Source organism: Eublepharis macularius, chromosome 17 (assembly GCF_028583425.1).
Source record: "Eublepharis macularius isolate TG4126 chromosome 17, MPM_Emac_v1.0, whole genome shotgun sequence".
Lineage (NCBI taxonomy): Eukaryota > Metazoa > Chordata > Lepidosauria > Squamata > Eublepharidae > Eublepharis > Eublepharis macularius.
In genome coordinates this window covers 12,509,315-12,525,984 of record NC_072806.1, presented here as the reverse complement: position 1 = coordinate 12,525,984, position 16,670 = coordinate 12,509,315, and the positions used below count along the sequence as shown (strand labels likewise).

General features: G+C 43.2%; 1 protein-coding gene across 1 annotated transcript; it reads left to right on the top strand.

The window, feature by feature from the left end:
* Positions 1-442: 442 nt before the first annotated feature.
* Positions 443-9,323, top strand: LOC129344717 (arylacetamide deacetylase-like 3). Its single transcript, XM_055001566.1, has 4 exons — positions 443-579; positions 6,037-6,253; positions 6,999-7,062; positions 8,386-9,323. Exons 1-4 carry the CDS (start codon positions 559-561, stop codon positions 9,158-9,160), a joined length of 1,077 nt encoding a protein of 358 aa, XP_054857541.1. The 5' UTR covers positions 443-558; the 3' UTR covers positions 9,161-9,323.
* Positions 9,324-16,670: the final 7,347 nt, after the last annotated feature.

The window sequence follows — 16,670 nt, the reverse complement described above, 5'->3', positions numbered from 1 at the left end:
TTGCATGAGAAAGTTTCTAGAGTCAGTTCATTGTTTCTAGTTATGGGATATCAGGCAGCTGATCTGGGAAAGAACCTCTGGAAATGATCAACTGATGAGCACAAAAAACTAGCAGAGGAAGATGAGAGAAAATAATCTTCTCAGTTTAGGAGAGGGACAGAGTTAAGAGAACTGTGCAATCCTTTAAAAACTACTTTCCAAAGCCCTTGGTAAACAAATGGCACAGTCCCAGATCAAGATGCTTTCTGCTATGTCAAAGCATATCATTTATGTAGATGATAATTCTCTATGATGGCATCATTAAACCACATCCTCCTACACAACTTGAGTGCTGTGAAATCATAGTGTATTTAAACAGCAAGACCTTTAACTACATACAATCTTTAAAAACTATCCGTCACTCCATGGCACCTCTCTGGGAAGGAAATGAATTTGTCTTTTGTCCTCGTGATCTCTCTGGCTCTCAGCTTCCTCTGCTGGTTTTATCTTTCTTTCCGAAGAGCGGGTATCCCTGTGGGACTCTTGGAATACTGCAAATATGCTTTCGCTGTCTTCTATATGGATGCAGTTTTTTTATTGGTAAGTGTATCAGATTTTATGGGAGTTCCATTTCCAAGATTTCCTAGTGCTGGCAAATATTGAAAGAGAGAACAGGAAGTTTCATTTTATTATAGATGTCATAATCTATAGATATCAATGTTGGGATTAGACTGGAAAAAGTAGGGATAGACCTCCTCTTTTAAAACCTGCTTTTTTTTTTTTACAAGCACCACAGCTATTGATACGGAGAAAGCAAAGTCCAAAAGAGGGATGGATTTGCCATTTAATTTTCAGGGAAATTTCCCGAAGGGTCACTGACTTACGGCACCACTGGTGGCCAGGAGTAAGCAGAGCCTAACCCAATGCTCTGGCAACACAGGGCTAAGACTCCTTGGTAGACTCCTTGGTAGTCTACCAATGGTAGTTGGAGTCAGCCTAAAAGCTGCCTCCCTCTGTGCTGCTTCCAGTTTGCAGCAGGGTGTGTGTGTGTGTGTGTGTGGGTGTGGGTGTGGGTGTGGGTGTGGGTGTGGGTGTGGGTGTGTGGGTGTGGGTGGGTGTGGGTGGGTGTGGGTGGGTGGGTGGGTGGGTGGGTGTGAAGCAGTGGGTGAGCGAATGCCCCCTGAGCTGAGTGGCAGTTCTGGCTTGCACTACAGTCCAGTCTGCTCCTGACCCAAATTCAGCATGTCGTGGAAACTTCTGCATTGCTAAGTCCAAACCTAAAACTGCAGTCACCATATCACACTACTTCCCTGTAGTTTAAGAAGGGAAAAATGCCGTTCAATTTTCTCAGATCAAAATATTGATCTGTCAGATAAACATGTATAATCTTTTTCATCTGGATGCAGTAGTCACCAAACCCTTTTGCACCTCTCATGTTTGGTCATTCTTTTTAGTCTGCACTGTGTCAAAATACGTCATGTTTGATGAGTGCTGGCACTTTGGTCACCATCTATGTGGTGCATAGATCCAACGCTGGATTTAAACAAAAATTAAAAACTAGTGTAAAGGAAAATGGAGAGGAAAGAGGAGAGGGGGAGCAATGGGAAGGAGGCTGAGGGAGTGGCTGGATAGACAACAGTGGCCAATCACAATCAAGTGGGCTGGAATAGGGTGGGAGGGGGGCAAAAGAGGGTGGAATGCTAAAGATGGGATAGAGCGTGCACGGGGGAACAGCAGACTGAAAAAGGATTTTAAAAAAACAACAATTGTAGTATAAGTGCTTCCAGGAAAGCTGCATAGTAGCCCGAGTGATTACTCATGGCAGCAAATCAGGTGCAAATGATCACATATACACACCTCGCTATAGTATGGGAAGTGAACTGGTGAAATTATCCCATGCAGAAGGGCAACACCCTTCTGGGTTTGTATCTGTGTCCATGTCTGTATCCATATCAATACCAAGACAGACAGACCAACAGACTTGTATGTAGGTATGTAGGGAGGGAGGGAGAGAGAGAGTTCAATTTTTTCTGCAAACCTAGAGCTTTTCTCAGGTTTGTAGAAAGATCTTTCTTGTTTTCCCATGCCCTCAGTCTCTCGATTTAAGTATCCATAGATGGGGTCATGCTGAGGATCAAATATATTGTGACATCTCAGGATTTTTTTTAGTTGGCACACAATGTCTGCACTGAAAATTAAAGGAAAAAGCAGCAGAACTCTTTTTTAGGGAAGAGGATAAATTTAAAAATGCATATTCTAACCAGCAGTATAATTCATCCTAAGTGTGACCCAACCAGTCTCTTTGACATCCTTAGTTCATTGGGCAGTGCAAGTGCATAAGCAGCGACAACACCTAAGTGCTCATTTACCACATAACCCAGTTAAGATCTTGTTGCACAAGCAGTTCTTGCACAAGTGACAAACTGCGAGGGATAGCAGAGTGCTGTTAACATGACTGACCTCACGGTGGCCCAGAGAGGCTCTCATTCTAAAAGTACGATGATAGCGGAGCCGAATCTTGCTGTTCTACTACAGACCATGTCCACATGTAAAAGTGCAAAATGCAAAGTGCGATGTGTTCAAGTATACAATACAGAAATACACAGTATAATCATATACAGCACATATGTTATTCAAACAAGTCTTTACAGTCCGTATAGTTCCTTGCTTTCATTTAAAGTGCAACATGCAAAAATTTTTATATGGAAGCCCATGGAGAGAATCGTGGAAGATGTTATAACATTCCCAGTCCCAAAATTCAAGATTTGTCCAACAACGCCGACGGGGATGTGCAGGCAATTGTCATTAACCCGTTTCGTGAGAGAACTCACTTCATCTTGGGCATACAAAAATTCAGACTGGATACACTGTAAGTGTAAAATAAAATGAATTACACAGCCAAAATAAATCACAATTAGCAATATATACACAATACAATAACTTTTTACTTACAGAAAATTGCAAGAACCAAACTCATTCTCTGGGGGCTTAAGAAGAAGGTGGTGTTAACGGACTCATGATTGAATAAACAGCAACTGTGTATATAACTCAATTTGGGGCCGAATCAATCAATGTACTAACTAGAGCCAGCTGGAGGGTACTGAGTCATGAAACAACTTGCAGCCCAAGTTGCCAATTTTCATAGAAAGCAAGAGTACACGATCTCCATATTGAGTCCATACGGTGTCAAAGTATTAAGTTGAAAAATCCACTTGGATTCCAACCGCATAAGTAATTTACCTGTATCCCCTGTATGAGGGCAATCCAAATGTTCAATGACTGAAACCCTAAAATCATGGTATAGGTGATTACACTGTTGAAAATGTCCAACCGGGGTGCTTCTATCACTCCATTCCTAATCCTCGATAGATGCTCCTGAATTCTTATCCTAAGGGGGCGGGTGGTACTACCTATACAGAGCAAGGGACACTGGCTTTGGATAATGTAAACTACATTCGTTGATTTGCAATTTGTGAATTTGTTGCTGGGAACGGAACGGGTCGTTATTATCCGGTCCAGTCCCACCATATGCCCACACACATTGCAATTGCCACAAGCATGATGGCCTTTGGGCATAGTAGTGCACGGAGAGGTTGCAGAATATTCGGACCTGATCACGATGTCCCGAATGGACCTGGTCCGTCTGAAACCAACCGCCAGTCCCGAGGCACAACCACGAACGTCAGATAAAAGATGCCAATGCTGCCTTATAATGGAGGTGATTCTGGGGGCTAAAGGAGTATAGTCCAGTCCCCATTTGATCCTGTCATCCAAACTCCTCACTCTGGGGGTCAACAGACTATCCCTCTCCAATACATCTGAACGTGCACTCGCCCTCTCAATAACCTGTCTGGGGTAGCCCCTCGCTGCAAAGTTCTCCCCCAGCTCCCTGCGTCCAATCTTGTAAAAATATGGGTTAGTAGAGTTGCGCTTTATCCTCAGGAATTGGCCCAAGGGAATGTTATCCCGCAAATTTCGTGGATGAAAGGACCGGTAGTGAAGATAGGAACAGCGGTCCGTGTGTTTCTTAAAGGGACGCACCGCCAATCTGTTGTTTTTTTCTCTGTAGATGGTCACGTCTAGATAGTCTATACTATCAGTACTACCGGTCCACGTGAACTGAATTGCCGGATGCCAAGAATTGAACCAATTGCCCAATTCCTCAGCACACCCTTCTTGTCTTAGGACAATAATGACGTCATCTATGTACCGCCTGTAACAAAGGATCTGATCCTTGAAAGGGTTGTTGTGCTCATTAAATACCCTATTGGTTTCCAAGGCGGACATAAAAATGTTTGCAATGCTGGGGGCAGCCGCACACCCCATGGCTACCCCCTGCAACTGAAAGTAGAACACATCATTGAACTTAAAGAAGTTCTTTTCCAATATAATGTCCAACAAGTTAAGAAGAAAGTGAGTGGACGGCTTTTGCACATCTCGTGAGAGAAGGGCATCCTGTATCACGTTCCTCGCCTCCTCGTGAGGAATGGAAGTATATAGGGACTTTACGTCAAGGGACATAAGGTACACTGAGGGAGGGATATCTAGGGATTCGATCAAAGAAATTAAAGACATGGTGTCTTTAAGATAAGCTGGCGTGCTGGTAACCAGAGGCTGCAGAAAATAATCCAAATAACGTGACAATGGTTCCAGAACCGAATTGGATCCGGAAACAATTGGACATCCAGGGGGAGGATGCCCTGGCTTGTGAATTTTAGGCAATGTGTAGAAGACAGGTGTTCTAGGACTTGGGTTAATGAGTGCATCCCTAGTTTTCATGTCTATCTCATTGTCCACTAACCCCTCATCCAGGACGATCTTAATGAGGCGTTGAATATGCGGTGTCGGGTTGTGAGACACCCGCCTATATTCAGACCCCGTGTCCAATTGCCTAATTCATTCTTGGACGTAATCCTTTGTGTCCTGTATGACAATACCTCCCCCTTTGTCCGCAGTTTTAATTACTATATCTTTATCATTTCTAAGCGTCTGCAACGCCTCCCATTCAGACCTAGAAAGATTGTAACGCTTGTAAATTCTGCCAGATTCCAATTTGGATATATCCCTTAGCACCACCTTCTCAAAACTATCTATCATGATATCAGATGTACTGGGGCAATTACTTATGCGGTTGGAATCCAAGTGGATTTTTCAACTTAATACTTTGACACCGTATGGACTCAATATGGAGATCGTGTACTCTTGCTTTCTATGAAAATTGGCAACTTGGGCTGCAAGTTGTTTCATGACTCAGTACCCTCCAGCTGGCTCTAGTTAGTACATTGATTGATTCGGCCCCAAATTGAGTTATATACACAGTTGCTGTTTATTCAATCATGAGTCCGTTAACACCACCTTCTTCTTAAGCCCCCAGAGAATGAGTTTGGTTCTTGCAATTTTCTGTAAGTAAAAAGTTATTGTATTGTGTATATATTGCTAATTGTGATTTATTTTGGCTGTGTAATTCATTTTATTTTACACTTACAGTGTATCCAGTCTGAATTTTTGTATGCCCAAGATGAAGTGAGTTCTCTCACGAAACGGGTTAATGACAATTGCCTGCACATCCCCGTCGGCGTTGTTGGACAAATCTTGAATTTTGGGACTGGGAATGTTATAACATCTTCCACGATTCTCTCCATGGGCTTCCATATAAAAATTTTTGCATGTTGCACTTTAAATGAAAGCAAGGAACTATACGGACTGTAAAGACTTGTTTGAATAACATATGTGCTGTGTATGATTATACTGTGTATTTCTGTATTGTATACTTGAACACATCGCACTTTGCACTTTGCACTTTTACATGTGGACAGGAATATATTGACATTCGTTATAGTGGTGTCCTGGTATTGTGTGGTTTCTTCGCAACAATTGTTCCAGGGCCGCCCGTGGTTTTTCCAGTTCTACTACAGACCGACATGACTATCCCTCTGAAACTATGTTCTATTCTAAATAATTGTAAACAAAAAAAGTATATAAATGTCCTCTGTAAAATTAACTGTGATTATTGTTGTGCTAACTTCTGCTATTTCTCCCACTCTCTCTGTGAAACAGGGATCTATTTTGGAGACATTAGGGATATGCAGCCAAATCAAATTTGTAAGACTATCACTAATGTTAGGTGTGCTACAAACTGACCAGAATCTCCACATCAGGGACGAACACTTTGGTAATGTGCCTGTGAGGATATATGAGCCAAAACATCCCTACACCGAACCAAGAAGATGCGTGATCTACATCCATGGAGGTGTTGCCATGATCGGGACCATTAGTAAGACATTTAATATTTTTCATTACATATTTGTGGGGAAATGGGGTATTGTTAAAAAAATGTTCAAGGCTTTATTGGAGTCAATGACATCATTGTGCTCGATATTCTAATAGGATCACCAAACTTCTTGATCTGGGGATTTTGAGAACAGGTAATAGGCAACACAACAAAATGGATGCATGGAATCAAATCGTAAAAATGTTGGGAGGTTCCAAACTAAGCGTTTTCCTATGGTTGACGCAGCAATTTCCAAATGGGTGGTTCTTTGGAGGCATAAAGGTCATGCCTCCCGGAGGCAACCCAGGGGCAGGTGAAGAAACCTAAGATTGCCTCTTTGCTTTGGAAAAGAAGGAAGCAGGCACCATGAAACACATCAGCCATGAAACCCACAAGTACCATGTTGGAGATCACTGCTCTAACACATAAAGTAGCAGCTAGAGTGAACGGGGAAATGGCTAGAACACACCCTCGGGAGCACAGCAGGAGCAGACCTAAATCTTCATTCAAGCTCTCTCCATCTCCATTCAACCTCCCTCAGTCTCCATCCACATTTCCTCTCCCATCCGAGTTTAGGAACCGGCTCAGGCCGGTTCTGTGGAGAAATAATCCAAGTAAATAAATCAGTTTTCTTTACTTACAAGTTACGAAGATCTTTCTGTGTTTTATTCTCTCAAGAAAACAGTATAGAAATGAATGAGTGTTATAAAGAATTTCTGTACTGAAGGATTTTTTTTTAACTTTCCAGGAGCTTATGCAGCTGTATGCCGTAGATTAGCCCTAAGAAGTGGGACGATGGTTGTGAATGTCGGGTAAGTGGGATTGTTTTGTACTAGCAAGGTGGGTGTCGCTCCATACTTTTTGCAAGGCTGATATCAGAACCTGCCCAGGGAAATACCCCAGCTGAAGAATCTTTGCCTCAAGTTGCTGCTACCACCTATCTTTGGGTGGGGCAGTAAAGGCACTGCAGGACACCAGTAGAAGATCCACTTGGATTAGGGTTGCCAGCCTCCAGTTGGTGGCTGGAGATCTCCTGGAATTACAATTGATCTCCAGGTGACAGAGATCAGTTCCCTTGGAGAAAATGGCCACTTTGGAGGGTGGACTGTATGGCATTATACCTTTCTGAGGCCCCTCCCCTCCCCAAACCCCACCCTCTCCAGGCTCCACCCCCAAAATCTCCAGGAATTTCCAAACCTGGACCTGGCAACCCTAACTTGGATCGGTATTCAGCCACCAGTGCCAGCTTTGGTTGGCTGGGCTGGCCATCACTTTTATGCCTCCTTTCATGTTGCAAAGTAAGTAAAGTGCAGAGAGCAAAGGAGTTGGCATCTAAGTTGAGGTTGGCGAGTGCGTGCAGGGAAACCACATGGCATCAACCCTAATCAGTGGGACCTGTCCCCAGGAACATGGCCCACTGACCAAAAGAGGTGTCTGTATGCTGTACCAGCATCTACTGGCACAAAATAAGTCCGGCCCCAATTTCTTTTTAATTCAGATTTTTCTATAAACCTGGAACCGAAACAGCCCTGGAAGAGGCCCTGCCCCCTCTCCCTGCCTTTTACTAGCAAAATCCAAACCTGGAATACTAAACTGTTATGGTTACCTAGCAACAACCACTATGGTCATCTGATTCTTAATCCTACAGTTGTCCTTTTTAACAATGTATTTTTTTAGATTTTATGTTTTTTCTGTAAACTTGGGGTTTTTTTCAGGCATGCAGGAAAATCTGTCTTGTCTGTTTCTGGCACAAGTCTCTGAATTTTAGCATCCTCAGATCCGGGCTGCTTAGTTATTAATATAATGTAAGGAGTTGCTCCTTTCTTAGGTAGAAGGAGGAGATACCTTTGCTCTTCTAAGCATCTTCAAGAAATTCTAGGAAAATTCCATCTGAAGTAGCAGGAAAGTCTGTCACCTCTTGAATTAAAAAAAAAAAATTAAAGTAGCAATGGAAATTCAGGGAAGGCAGGGTGGTTATTTCAATGCATTAAGTGGGCATTAAGTTGTCCTGAAGGGCAGTATATAAATCAAATGTTATGTTATGTTATATGTTATGTTATGTTATGTTATGTTATGTTATGTTATGTTATCATTTATCATTTCATATGATGTCAGTTCTGTTGTTGATCTTTCAGGTTTCGTTTAGGTCCAGAGCATGCACATCCCGCACAACATGAAGATTGCTTGTCAGCTGTAGAATATCTTCTAAAAGAAGCAAGGAATTATGGAGTGGACCCCAACCGCATTATCCTTGCAGGGGATAGTGGTGGAGCAACATTTGCTTCTTCTGTTTGTCAAAATCTGTTATCTAGGAAAGATATCCCAAAAATCCAAGCACAGTTGCTGTTTTATCCATTCCTCCAAGCAGTAGATGTTACATTGCCTTCATATCAACAAAACTATTTTGCTCCCATCTTGTTTAAAGAACGAGCTATCAAACTTGCTCTAAGGTTCTTGACGGAAGAAATGGTAGATTTCAAGGGAGTGATGAAGAACGCCCACGTTCCTGATGATGTGTCAGTGAAATACAGAAAATGGATTAGTGCTGATCACATTCCAGAAGAATTTAAGAAGAGAGGCTATGTGCCAATAGTTCCTGCTCCATTTTCAGAAAAGCTTTACAAATTAACTGAAATATGTTTTCAGCCAACATTTTGTCCACTTTTAGCTGAAGACCACATTGTACAACAGCTCCCTGAGACTTTCCTTTTGACCTGTGAGTATGACGTACTTCGAGATGACGGACTATTGTACAAGAAACGGCTAGAGGATAACGGTGTGCCGGTGACTTGGCTTCACCTAAAGAAAGGATTCCATGGAATTCTGTTCAATAATGATTTGATGTTCTTTCAGTACAAAGAGGCAGAACATGCAATGAAACACATAGTGGACTTCATACAAAGGTTCTAAAATGAAACTGCCATCAGCTGGAAACATCTGTGCCCCGTTACTTTGTCTGAAATGGAATTTGAGTTGCTTTCTTTCAAAGGATTGTCTCAGATCAGGATAATCAAAATCTAGAGAGTGTCCAGTATACAGATTGAGATGGGTAGCCATGTTAGTCTGTCTGTAGCAGGAGAAAAGAGCAAGAGTCCAGTAGCACCTATATGACTAACAAAATTAATGGTAGGGTATGAGCTTTTGTGAGTCACATTTGTGTGCTCATGAAAGCTCATACCCTACCACTAATTTTGTTAGTTGTATAGGTGCTACTGGATTCTTGCTCTTTTCTACTGTCCAGTATACAGTTATGATTGAGGGCGTGGTTGGGGTGGCAGAGTAGAAATAGCATCTGGTTTCATATACTTTCAGACTCAAACTATTTGGTCATTATTCACTAAATATTACATTCACTTACTTACTTACTTCAAGTATACCTTGTGTTTCTCCCCAATGGGGACAGAAAGTGGCTTATTTCATTCTTCTCTTCTCCATTTTCTCATTTCTTCATTTGTGCCTCACCTTCTGGCCCCAAATACTCCTACTGGACAGTTTAAATTCCAGAAAAAGTATGTAACCACAGTTCAAAGCAACAAAGATAGTAAGAAGCAAAAATAAATCCAATTTCAGATCAATAACTGAATCACAGTAATCTCAGAGTTCATAAAAACAGTTTTCATTAGATGCCCACTCCCCCTTGTAAAAAAAAAAAAAACAGCAAAGAAGGTAAAAAGGAGAGCCAGTTTGGTGTAGTGGTTAAGAGCATGGGACTCTAATCTGGAGAGCCAGGTTTGATTCCCCACTCCTCCGCTTGAAGCCAGCTGGGTGACCTTGGGCTAGTCATAGTTCTCTGGAGCTCTCTCAGCCCCACCCACCTCACAGGATTTTGTTGTGGGGATAATAATAACATACTTTCTAAACCACTCTGAGTGGTCATTAAGTTGTCCTGAAGGGTGGTATATAAAGCAAATATTATGATGATTATAATTTTTTTAAATGACGTGTGAATGCAATTCAGTTTTTTTCTTTGCTCAGATGAACTACGTATCGATCTTTTCTGCCTTATGGATACCATTAATTAATTTATTTTATTTATTTATTTTAGACTTTTATTCCACCCTCCCTGTAAGCGGGCTAAGGGCGGATTACATCAAATAAAAACATTTTATACAATTTACATATCATAAAGCAATAAGATAGTTTAAAAATTTCAGACAAAAACATCCTAATAAATATAATGGCTAATATCCCAGACAGCAGCAGTCAATATTCTCTAATTAAAAGCCAGATGGTGGACGACTCTGAAATGGAGAGCTCAGATCTTCTTTTCTCCTCTTTTCAGGCCAGTAGAGGCCCAGCCCAACCTCAACCATATGCCTGGTGGAATATCTCTAACTTGCAGGCCTGGCAGAAAAATAGTAAATCCTGCTGGGCCCTGGTGTCAACAGACAGAGCATTCAACCAAGTTGGAGCCAGGACTGAAAAAGCTCTGGCTCTAGTCAAGGTCAGGTGGGCCTCCCTGGGGCCAGAGATCAACCACAGTTGTTTATCACCTGATAGAAGTGTCCTCTGGAGCACATATGCGGAGAGGCAGCCCCGCATAGATGCTCATCCCAGTCCGCACAGGGCTTTATAGGTTAGTACCAAAACCTTGAATCTGATTCGGTACTCCATTGGCAGCCAATGCAGCTAGCACACTATAGGTGTTATATGCATTCCACTCGATGCTCCCACAATAACATGCACCACTGTATTTTGAACCAGCTGCAATCTCCAGATCAGACTCAAAGGAAGCCCCTCAAAGAGTGAATTTCAGTAATCTAGCCTAGAGGTGACCGTTGCCTGGATCACCGCAGTTACATCACGGGTCGAGAGGTAGGGAACAAGCTGCCTGGTCTGTCTTAGGTGAAAGAAAAAGGACCTGGCAAATGCTGCGACCTGTGCCTCCATTTACAGGGAGGTATCCAGGATCACCTCCCGGCCCCTAACCTTTTGAACTGGTGCAAGCAGCACCCCATTGAGGTTCAGGAGCTAGAGTCCCGAACCTACACACCTGTGACTCAAGTGCAGGACCTCCATCTTTGTAGGATTCAGTTTCAGCCAACTCTGCTCAATCAACCAGTCATGGCTTCAAAAGCACACTCCAGGACATCCAGAGCCAAGTTGGGCCACCCATCCATCATCAGATACAACTGGGTGTCATCTGCATATTGGTCATAGATCCAGAGGATGCATCTGATGAAGACAGCTGTGGCTTTCAAAAGCTTATGCTACAATAAAGTTGGTTAGTCTTAAAGGTGCTGCTGGGCTCTTTACTGTCCGCATATTGGTGACATCCAAGTCCAAAACTTCACACCAACTGGGCAAGGGGGTGCATGTCGATATTAAACAGTAATGGGAAGAGTATTGCCCCATGTGGGACACTACACACCAATGGGTGGCAGGATGAAAACTTCTCCTCTAGCACCACCCTCTGTCCCTGACCATGGAGAAAAGAGACAAGCCACTGCAAGGCAGTCCCCTGTATTCCCACATCGGCAAATCATTATTTATTTAGAAATTATGATAGTACTCAGGAGATAAGTGCTGCATGCATAGTTGGACAAGGGCCCTTCAAAAGCATATCTCTTATTATTTGGGTTTTTACTATTCCAATTAATATTAGGAAATGAGATGTGTAGTGTACTGGGAGTAGAGGTGGGCACGATCCAAAAAAAATTACTTATCAAGCTGATCATGGATCCGCGCCGGCGACGACCCCAAATCACCGATCCACACTGATCATCTCCCATTTCCGATCTGTGGATCGGATCAGGGAGGCCAAAGTGGAGGGGCGCCCAGCTGTTCCCAGCTATGTGGGAAGGTGGGTGGTGGCAGCAACCGCCAGGCCTGGCAGGCACGGGGAGGGGACGTTCACACACACACACACACTTAGAGCAGATGCGGGGGAAAGTTTTTAACCCATCCCTGCCTCTCCAAATAGAGAGAGAGAGACACCCCGTCAACATGTTTCAGCCAGCTTTTTTAAAAAAGCAGGGACAGAATCCTCCATTCCTCCCCACCCAATTTTAAAAGCAAGCAGCCAGTCTTCCAAAAGCATATTTTAAACACACACACAGAGCTGTGAATGAGGTTTTCCCACAAAATACAGTGTTTTAAAAGCAGGTTAAAAATAGAGTGACAGACAGAAAAACTGCCATTCCTCCTACAAAGCCCCGTTGTTTTAAAAAGCAAAAAACGTTTGGAGTGCCCATGGCTACAGAACACCCCCTTTCCCCTCCCTCCCCTGAGTCTCTTCTCCCAACTGGTGGTGAGTGTGTTGCTGCTCCGTGGTTGGAAGGAAGCCCTGCTGATCAAGGAAAGCTGGGCTTCCATTCGCGTTTCCAGGGCTACAGAAGGAGGGCAAACACAGCTTAGGCATTCCCCTGGCTCCATTGCCCCGGGAATAGATTACTGGTGCCTGATTGTCTGCATCCCCGATCAGATCCTGATGGCCCGAATCAAGCCCCGATGAAGCCCCCCCCCCCGAACGCTGGATCGGTCGCTGTGGATGGCACCGGTCCACTGGGTCCCAATCGCGCGAACGCCATTATCGTGGGTATTTTTCTATCGTAATGCTGATCATGCCCATCTCTAACTGGGAGCTTCAAGCAAAAGGCTTTAGTAGCAAGGTTCCCTACAGCTGCATTCCGATTGGCCGTGTTGTTGAGCCAGCCAATCAGGATTCCCCTACAGACAAATGAATAGCTAATAGGGTTTCCGGATACTGGGTGTTTGCTATTGGTTGAGTTTTATTGTGGGCGTATTTTTTGGTGGGGAGTTGAGTGTTCTATAACTGCTGTTTTGATGTTTGTGCTTTGAGTGGTGATGTTCCTGTTAATAAAAAGTTATTGGAAATCACTTGGACCCACTACATAGGAAGATGGAAGCTATGTGAAGCTATGCAATACATGATCATCTTATATAGCCAAGGGGGTAAGGGTATTTTCCAGGGAGAGGTTAAGGTTGTTTGTTGTGGAAGCTGGGGGGTGGTAAGTGTGGAGGTGAAACAGGGAGGGATCTTTGGTAATGAGGGAAGAAACAAGGAGGGATTGGAAGGAAGGGATGGGGAATAGGGAAGGATCTTTTGAAAGCAAAAGCAGTTGGAATGGAATTCCCCTTCCTTGCAACTGTCCTGCCCCCCCAGGACCACGAGTCTTGCAACACCCTCCCGTAATATCACCCTGACTCACACAATCCACAGTTTTTTGTTGTGGGTCCCCTCTTATATACTAATAGCCAAATTGCCTTGACCTGAGAATACTTAAATCTGGAAATTGGAGCCATGAACAAACAAGACAGATCTTCCTATATACCTGAAAAAGGATCCAGCTATAGACTCTTTGACATCCTTGGTCATGAGATTATAAGGGTATTGCAATAACAGTGACCTTTCATAAGCTATTACCTAATTCTTCAAGGGCTGTTTACTCTGCGACTTTCAGACTAGGGAAATCAGCTGGTGGAATATTTATGCTAGAACTCTTCAAAGGGCATTCACAACAAAGAGTTATAAAGGGAGAGTTCAGGGCACTTCAAAATGGTCTTTTTAGCTGTTATCAAGAGAAGAGATCCCCATTTAGGCCTTGATGAACAGTCAAGTTTTCGAATAAATGTCTGGGGATTTTTTCCAGCAAAGTCAAACCAAGGCTTTTTTTTTTTTGAAGTGCAGCATACTTTCTTCGGTGCAAGGACTGGCCCTGGTGCTGCCTTTCACCCTCCCCTTTATTCTCCTGCATCCTGATTGGTTGAACAGCAACCCATCCATTTTTTTCCTTAGTATTTTTTAAAAAATTAATAGCAACATTGCAACTGCTGGGGACAGGGAGCGGTAATACTGCGAACCCAAAAAGTCTGCAGGATAGCCTGAATCCCACTTGGTATTTTAAAGTTTTCACCTGTACTTCTTGTACTTTTTAGCCTATGCTTTCTGGCATTTTTTAAAAAAATTAAGCAGCAACGTTGCAACGTTGCAACAGTGGTACCATTAAAAAAGACAAAAAAACCTTGTAATTTTCAAGCAAACTGAATATTCTTCAGCAGATCAGTAAACGAAACAGTCATGATCTCAGTAGATCAGTTAACAAAAGTGACGTGTCCTCAAAGCCCACAGAAGAAATCGGGCATTTTTCTAGTGCAGAAATAAAAAACAGACATGACTTGGGTTCAACTCCCTCAAAGTGGTCCTTTGGTCCATTATATCTACAAGACTGCCTCTCTCCCTATATGCCACCAGAGCAATTTTGCTCATCTGAACAGGGCCTTCTGCAGGTACCACCTTTCACATGGGCAAAATGAACAGCTGCCTGTACATGGGCATTCTCTGAGGTGGCTCACACTTTATGGAATGGTCTACCTGAAGAGGCTAGGAAAGCTCACACTCTCCTGGCTTTTTGTTAATGATGCAAAACTGAACCGTTCAAGAGGGCTTTTTACTCAGATGGAAGAGCTGTGCTGTAAGAAAATGGTTTCAAGAGATCCATCAGCAAAGGGATAAGGAAGGACCACAGACTTCACTCCTCTTGCTGTAACCAGTGATGCACCATAGACTTCACTACTGTTGCTATAAGTACGATCTTACTAGGTAGTTCCTATGTCGTTTAATATATCAGTCATGAAATTTGTCTGTGCTGTTTCAACATTGTCAAATCTTTAAAACTTTCTTTTCATTCTTTCTTTCCTTCTCTTTAAATCTTGCAAATTGCATGTATGTGCTCATTACACAAATCTCTTGATATTGGATGTACTGAATCACACTATGTAATCTGCCTTGAGTCTCAGTGATAAATACAAACTATAAATGACATAAATAAAATAAATAAATAATAATAAAATTAAGTACCTATACAGCACCACTGGATTGAGGGTTCCTGGGCCCATATATGACCTTTTCGCACAATGGTGGTGAAAAGAACCATTAAATCATAGCTGACATTTGGCTACCCCTGGTGGGGTTCTCATGGCAAGAGACAGCCAAGCTACAAGTGACGCCTGACACAGGTTGGACACTTGTCAGCTTCCCTCAAGTTTTGATGGGAAATGTAGGCATCCTGGTCTTGCAGCTGTAATGGAGAGCCAAGTTGTAAAACCAGGATGCCTACATTTCCCATCAAAACTTGAGGTAAGTGACTTTTTTCATGTGGAGAACACGATCATTTTTGTAAGTTTTCCTGAGAACTGAAGTCCGAGTGTCCTTCCCCTCTCTGTTAGAATCACTGCCTGAAGAGCCAGAGAAAGCTGGTGGCAGCAGCAGCTTTTGCAAATCGTTCCTCCAGTCACAAGCCTGCTCTCAACGATCTTTGGGGGTGGGCAGCTGCAGCTTTCTCCCTGAGTGTCCTGCTTGGCTTCACCGACATGTCAGCTTTCTCCAGAGCAGCTCCCTGGGAGCAGTGTCAAAACTTATTAAACAATGGAGATGTACAGTTTGCCCTGATGGAACCCTTTGACATTCTGGATTACTCTTTTGATATGGTTGCATGCTTCAGAATAGCAACCATTCAAAACTGAGAACCAAATTTGTGTAATACCTTTTGGACATCCAAAAGGAGTAATACCTTGAATCACTAGATGGCATCAAAACCCCACTCAATCCTTGACTACATCAGTAACCAATGGGGAAAAGCAATAATATTGTGTCCTTCTCTTTCTCTTCTTCCATTCCAGCTTCTTGCATTCTTACTTCCCCTCTCCCTTTGCAAGGGGGAAAGGGGTTACAAGTAACTTTATGATAGTAGATGGAAGAAGGGGGGAAAGTCTGGAGAGTAGATAAGAGATGTTCAGCACATGGAAAAGTGAGAGGAGGAAACACAGAGGTTGTTTGAGCATAGGCTGTTACTTTAAGCTGCTCCTTCAGCAGCCCAACATCTTGCCCATCCCCCTGAAGTGGCTCATTGCCCTCTACCTGCTGTGAGAGATGTACTGCACTGAGCCATCTGCCATCCTCCTCTTTGCTGCCATCTGTCATCTTGCAGCATCTCCTCAACTCTGTGCCCCCCATGCCCCAGTACCTTCTCAATCTCTTGGGCCAGCCCTGGATGGGTTACAATTAGACATGGGCATGAACAGAAAAAAAATGAACATGGTGTTCGTTGTTTGTTGCCATCCACAAACAATGAACAATGAACACTGAGGAACATGACCTGTTCATGAACATGTTCATTGTTCGTTGTTCGTTGTTCGTTGTTCGTTGTTCGTTGTTCGTTGTTCGTTGTTCGTTGTTCATTGTTCGTTGTTCGTTGTTCGTTGTTCGTTGTTTGTTCGTTGTTCGTTGTTCATGGGGGGCAGCAGGCTCTCCTCCAGCCACCAAGATCCCTACTGCACTACTCCCAGAAACCTTACCTGAGCAGGCAGCAGGAAAGGTACCAGTGATAAATAATAGCTTGGCCTAGAGCCTAGCAGCAGCCCTGGAACTTGAAGAGGTAGATCCCTATCCCACCACACA

Bases quoted from the DNA above. Each gene is read 5' to 3' on its own strand.
- LOC129344717 (XM_055001566.1), top strand. From the start codon at position 559: ATGGATGCAGTTTTTTTATTG. The intron at 580-6,036 runs GTAAGTGTATCA...TCTGTGAAACAG, and splicing joins TGGATGCAGTTTTTTTATTG to GGATCTATTTTGGAGACATT. The intron at 6,254-6,998 runs GTAAGACATTTA...TTAACTTTCCAG, and splicing joins TGCCATGATCGGGACCATTA to GAGCTTATGCAGCTGTATGC.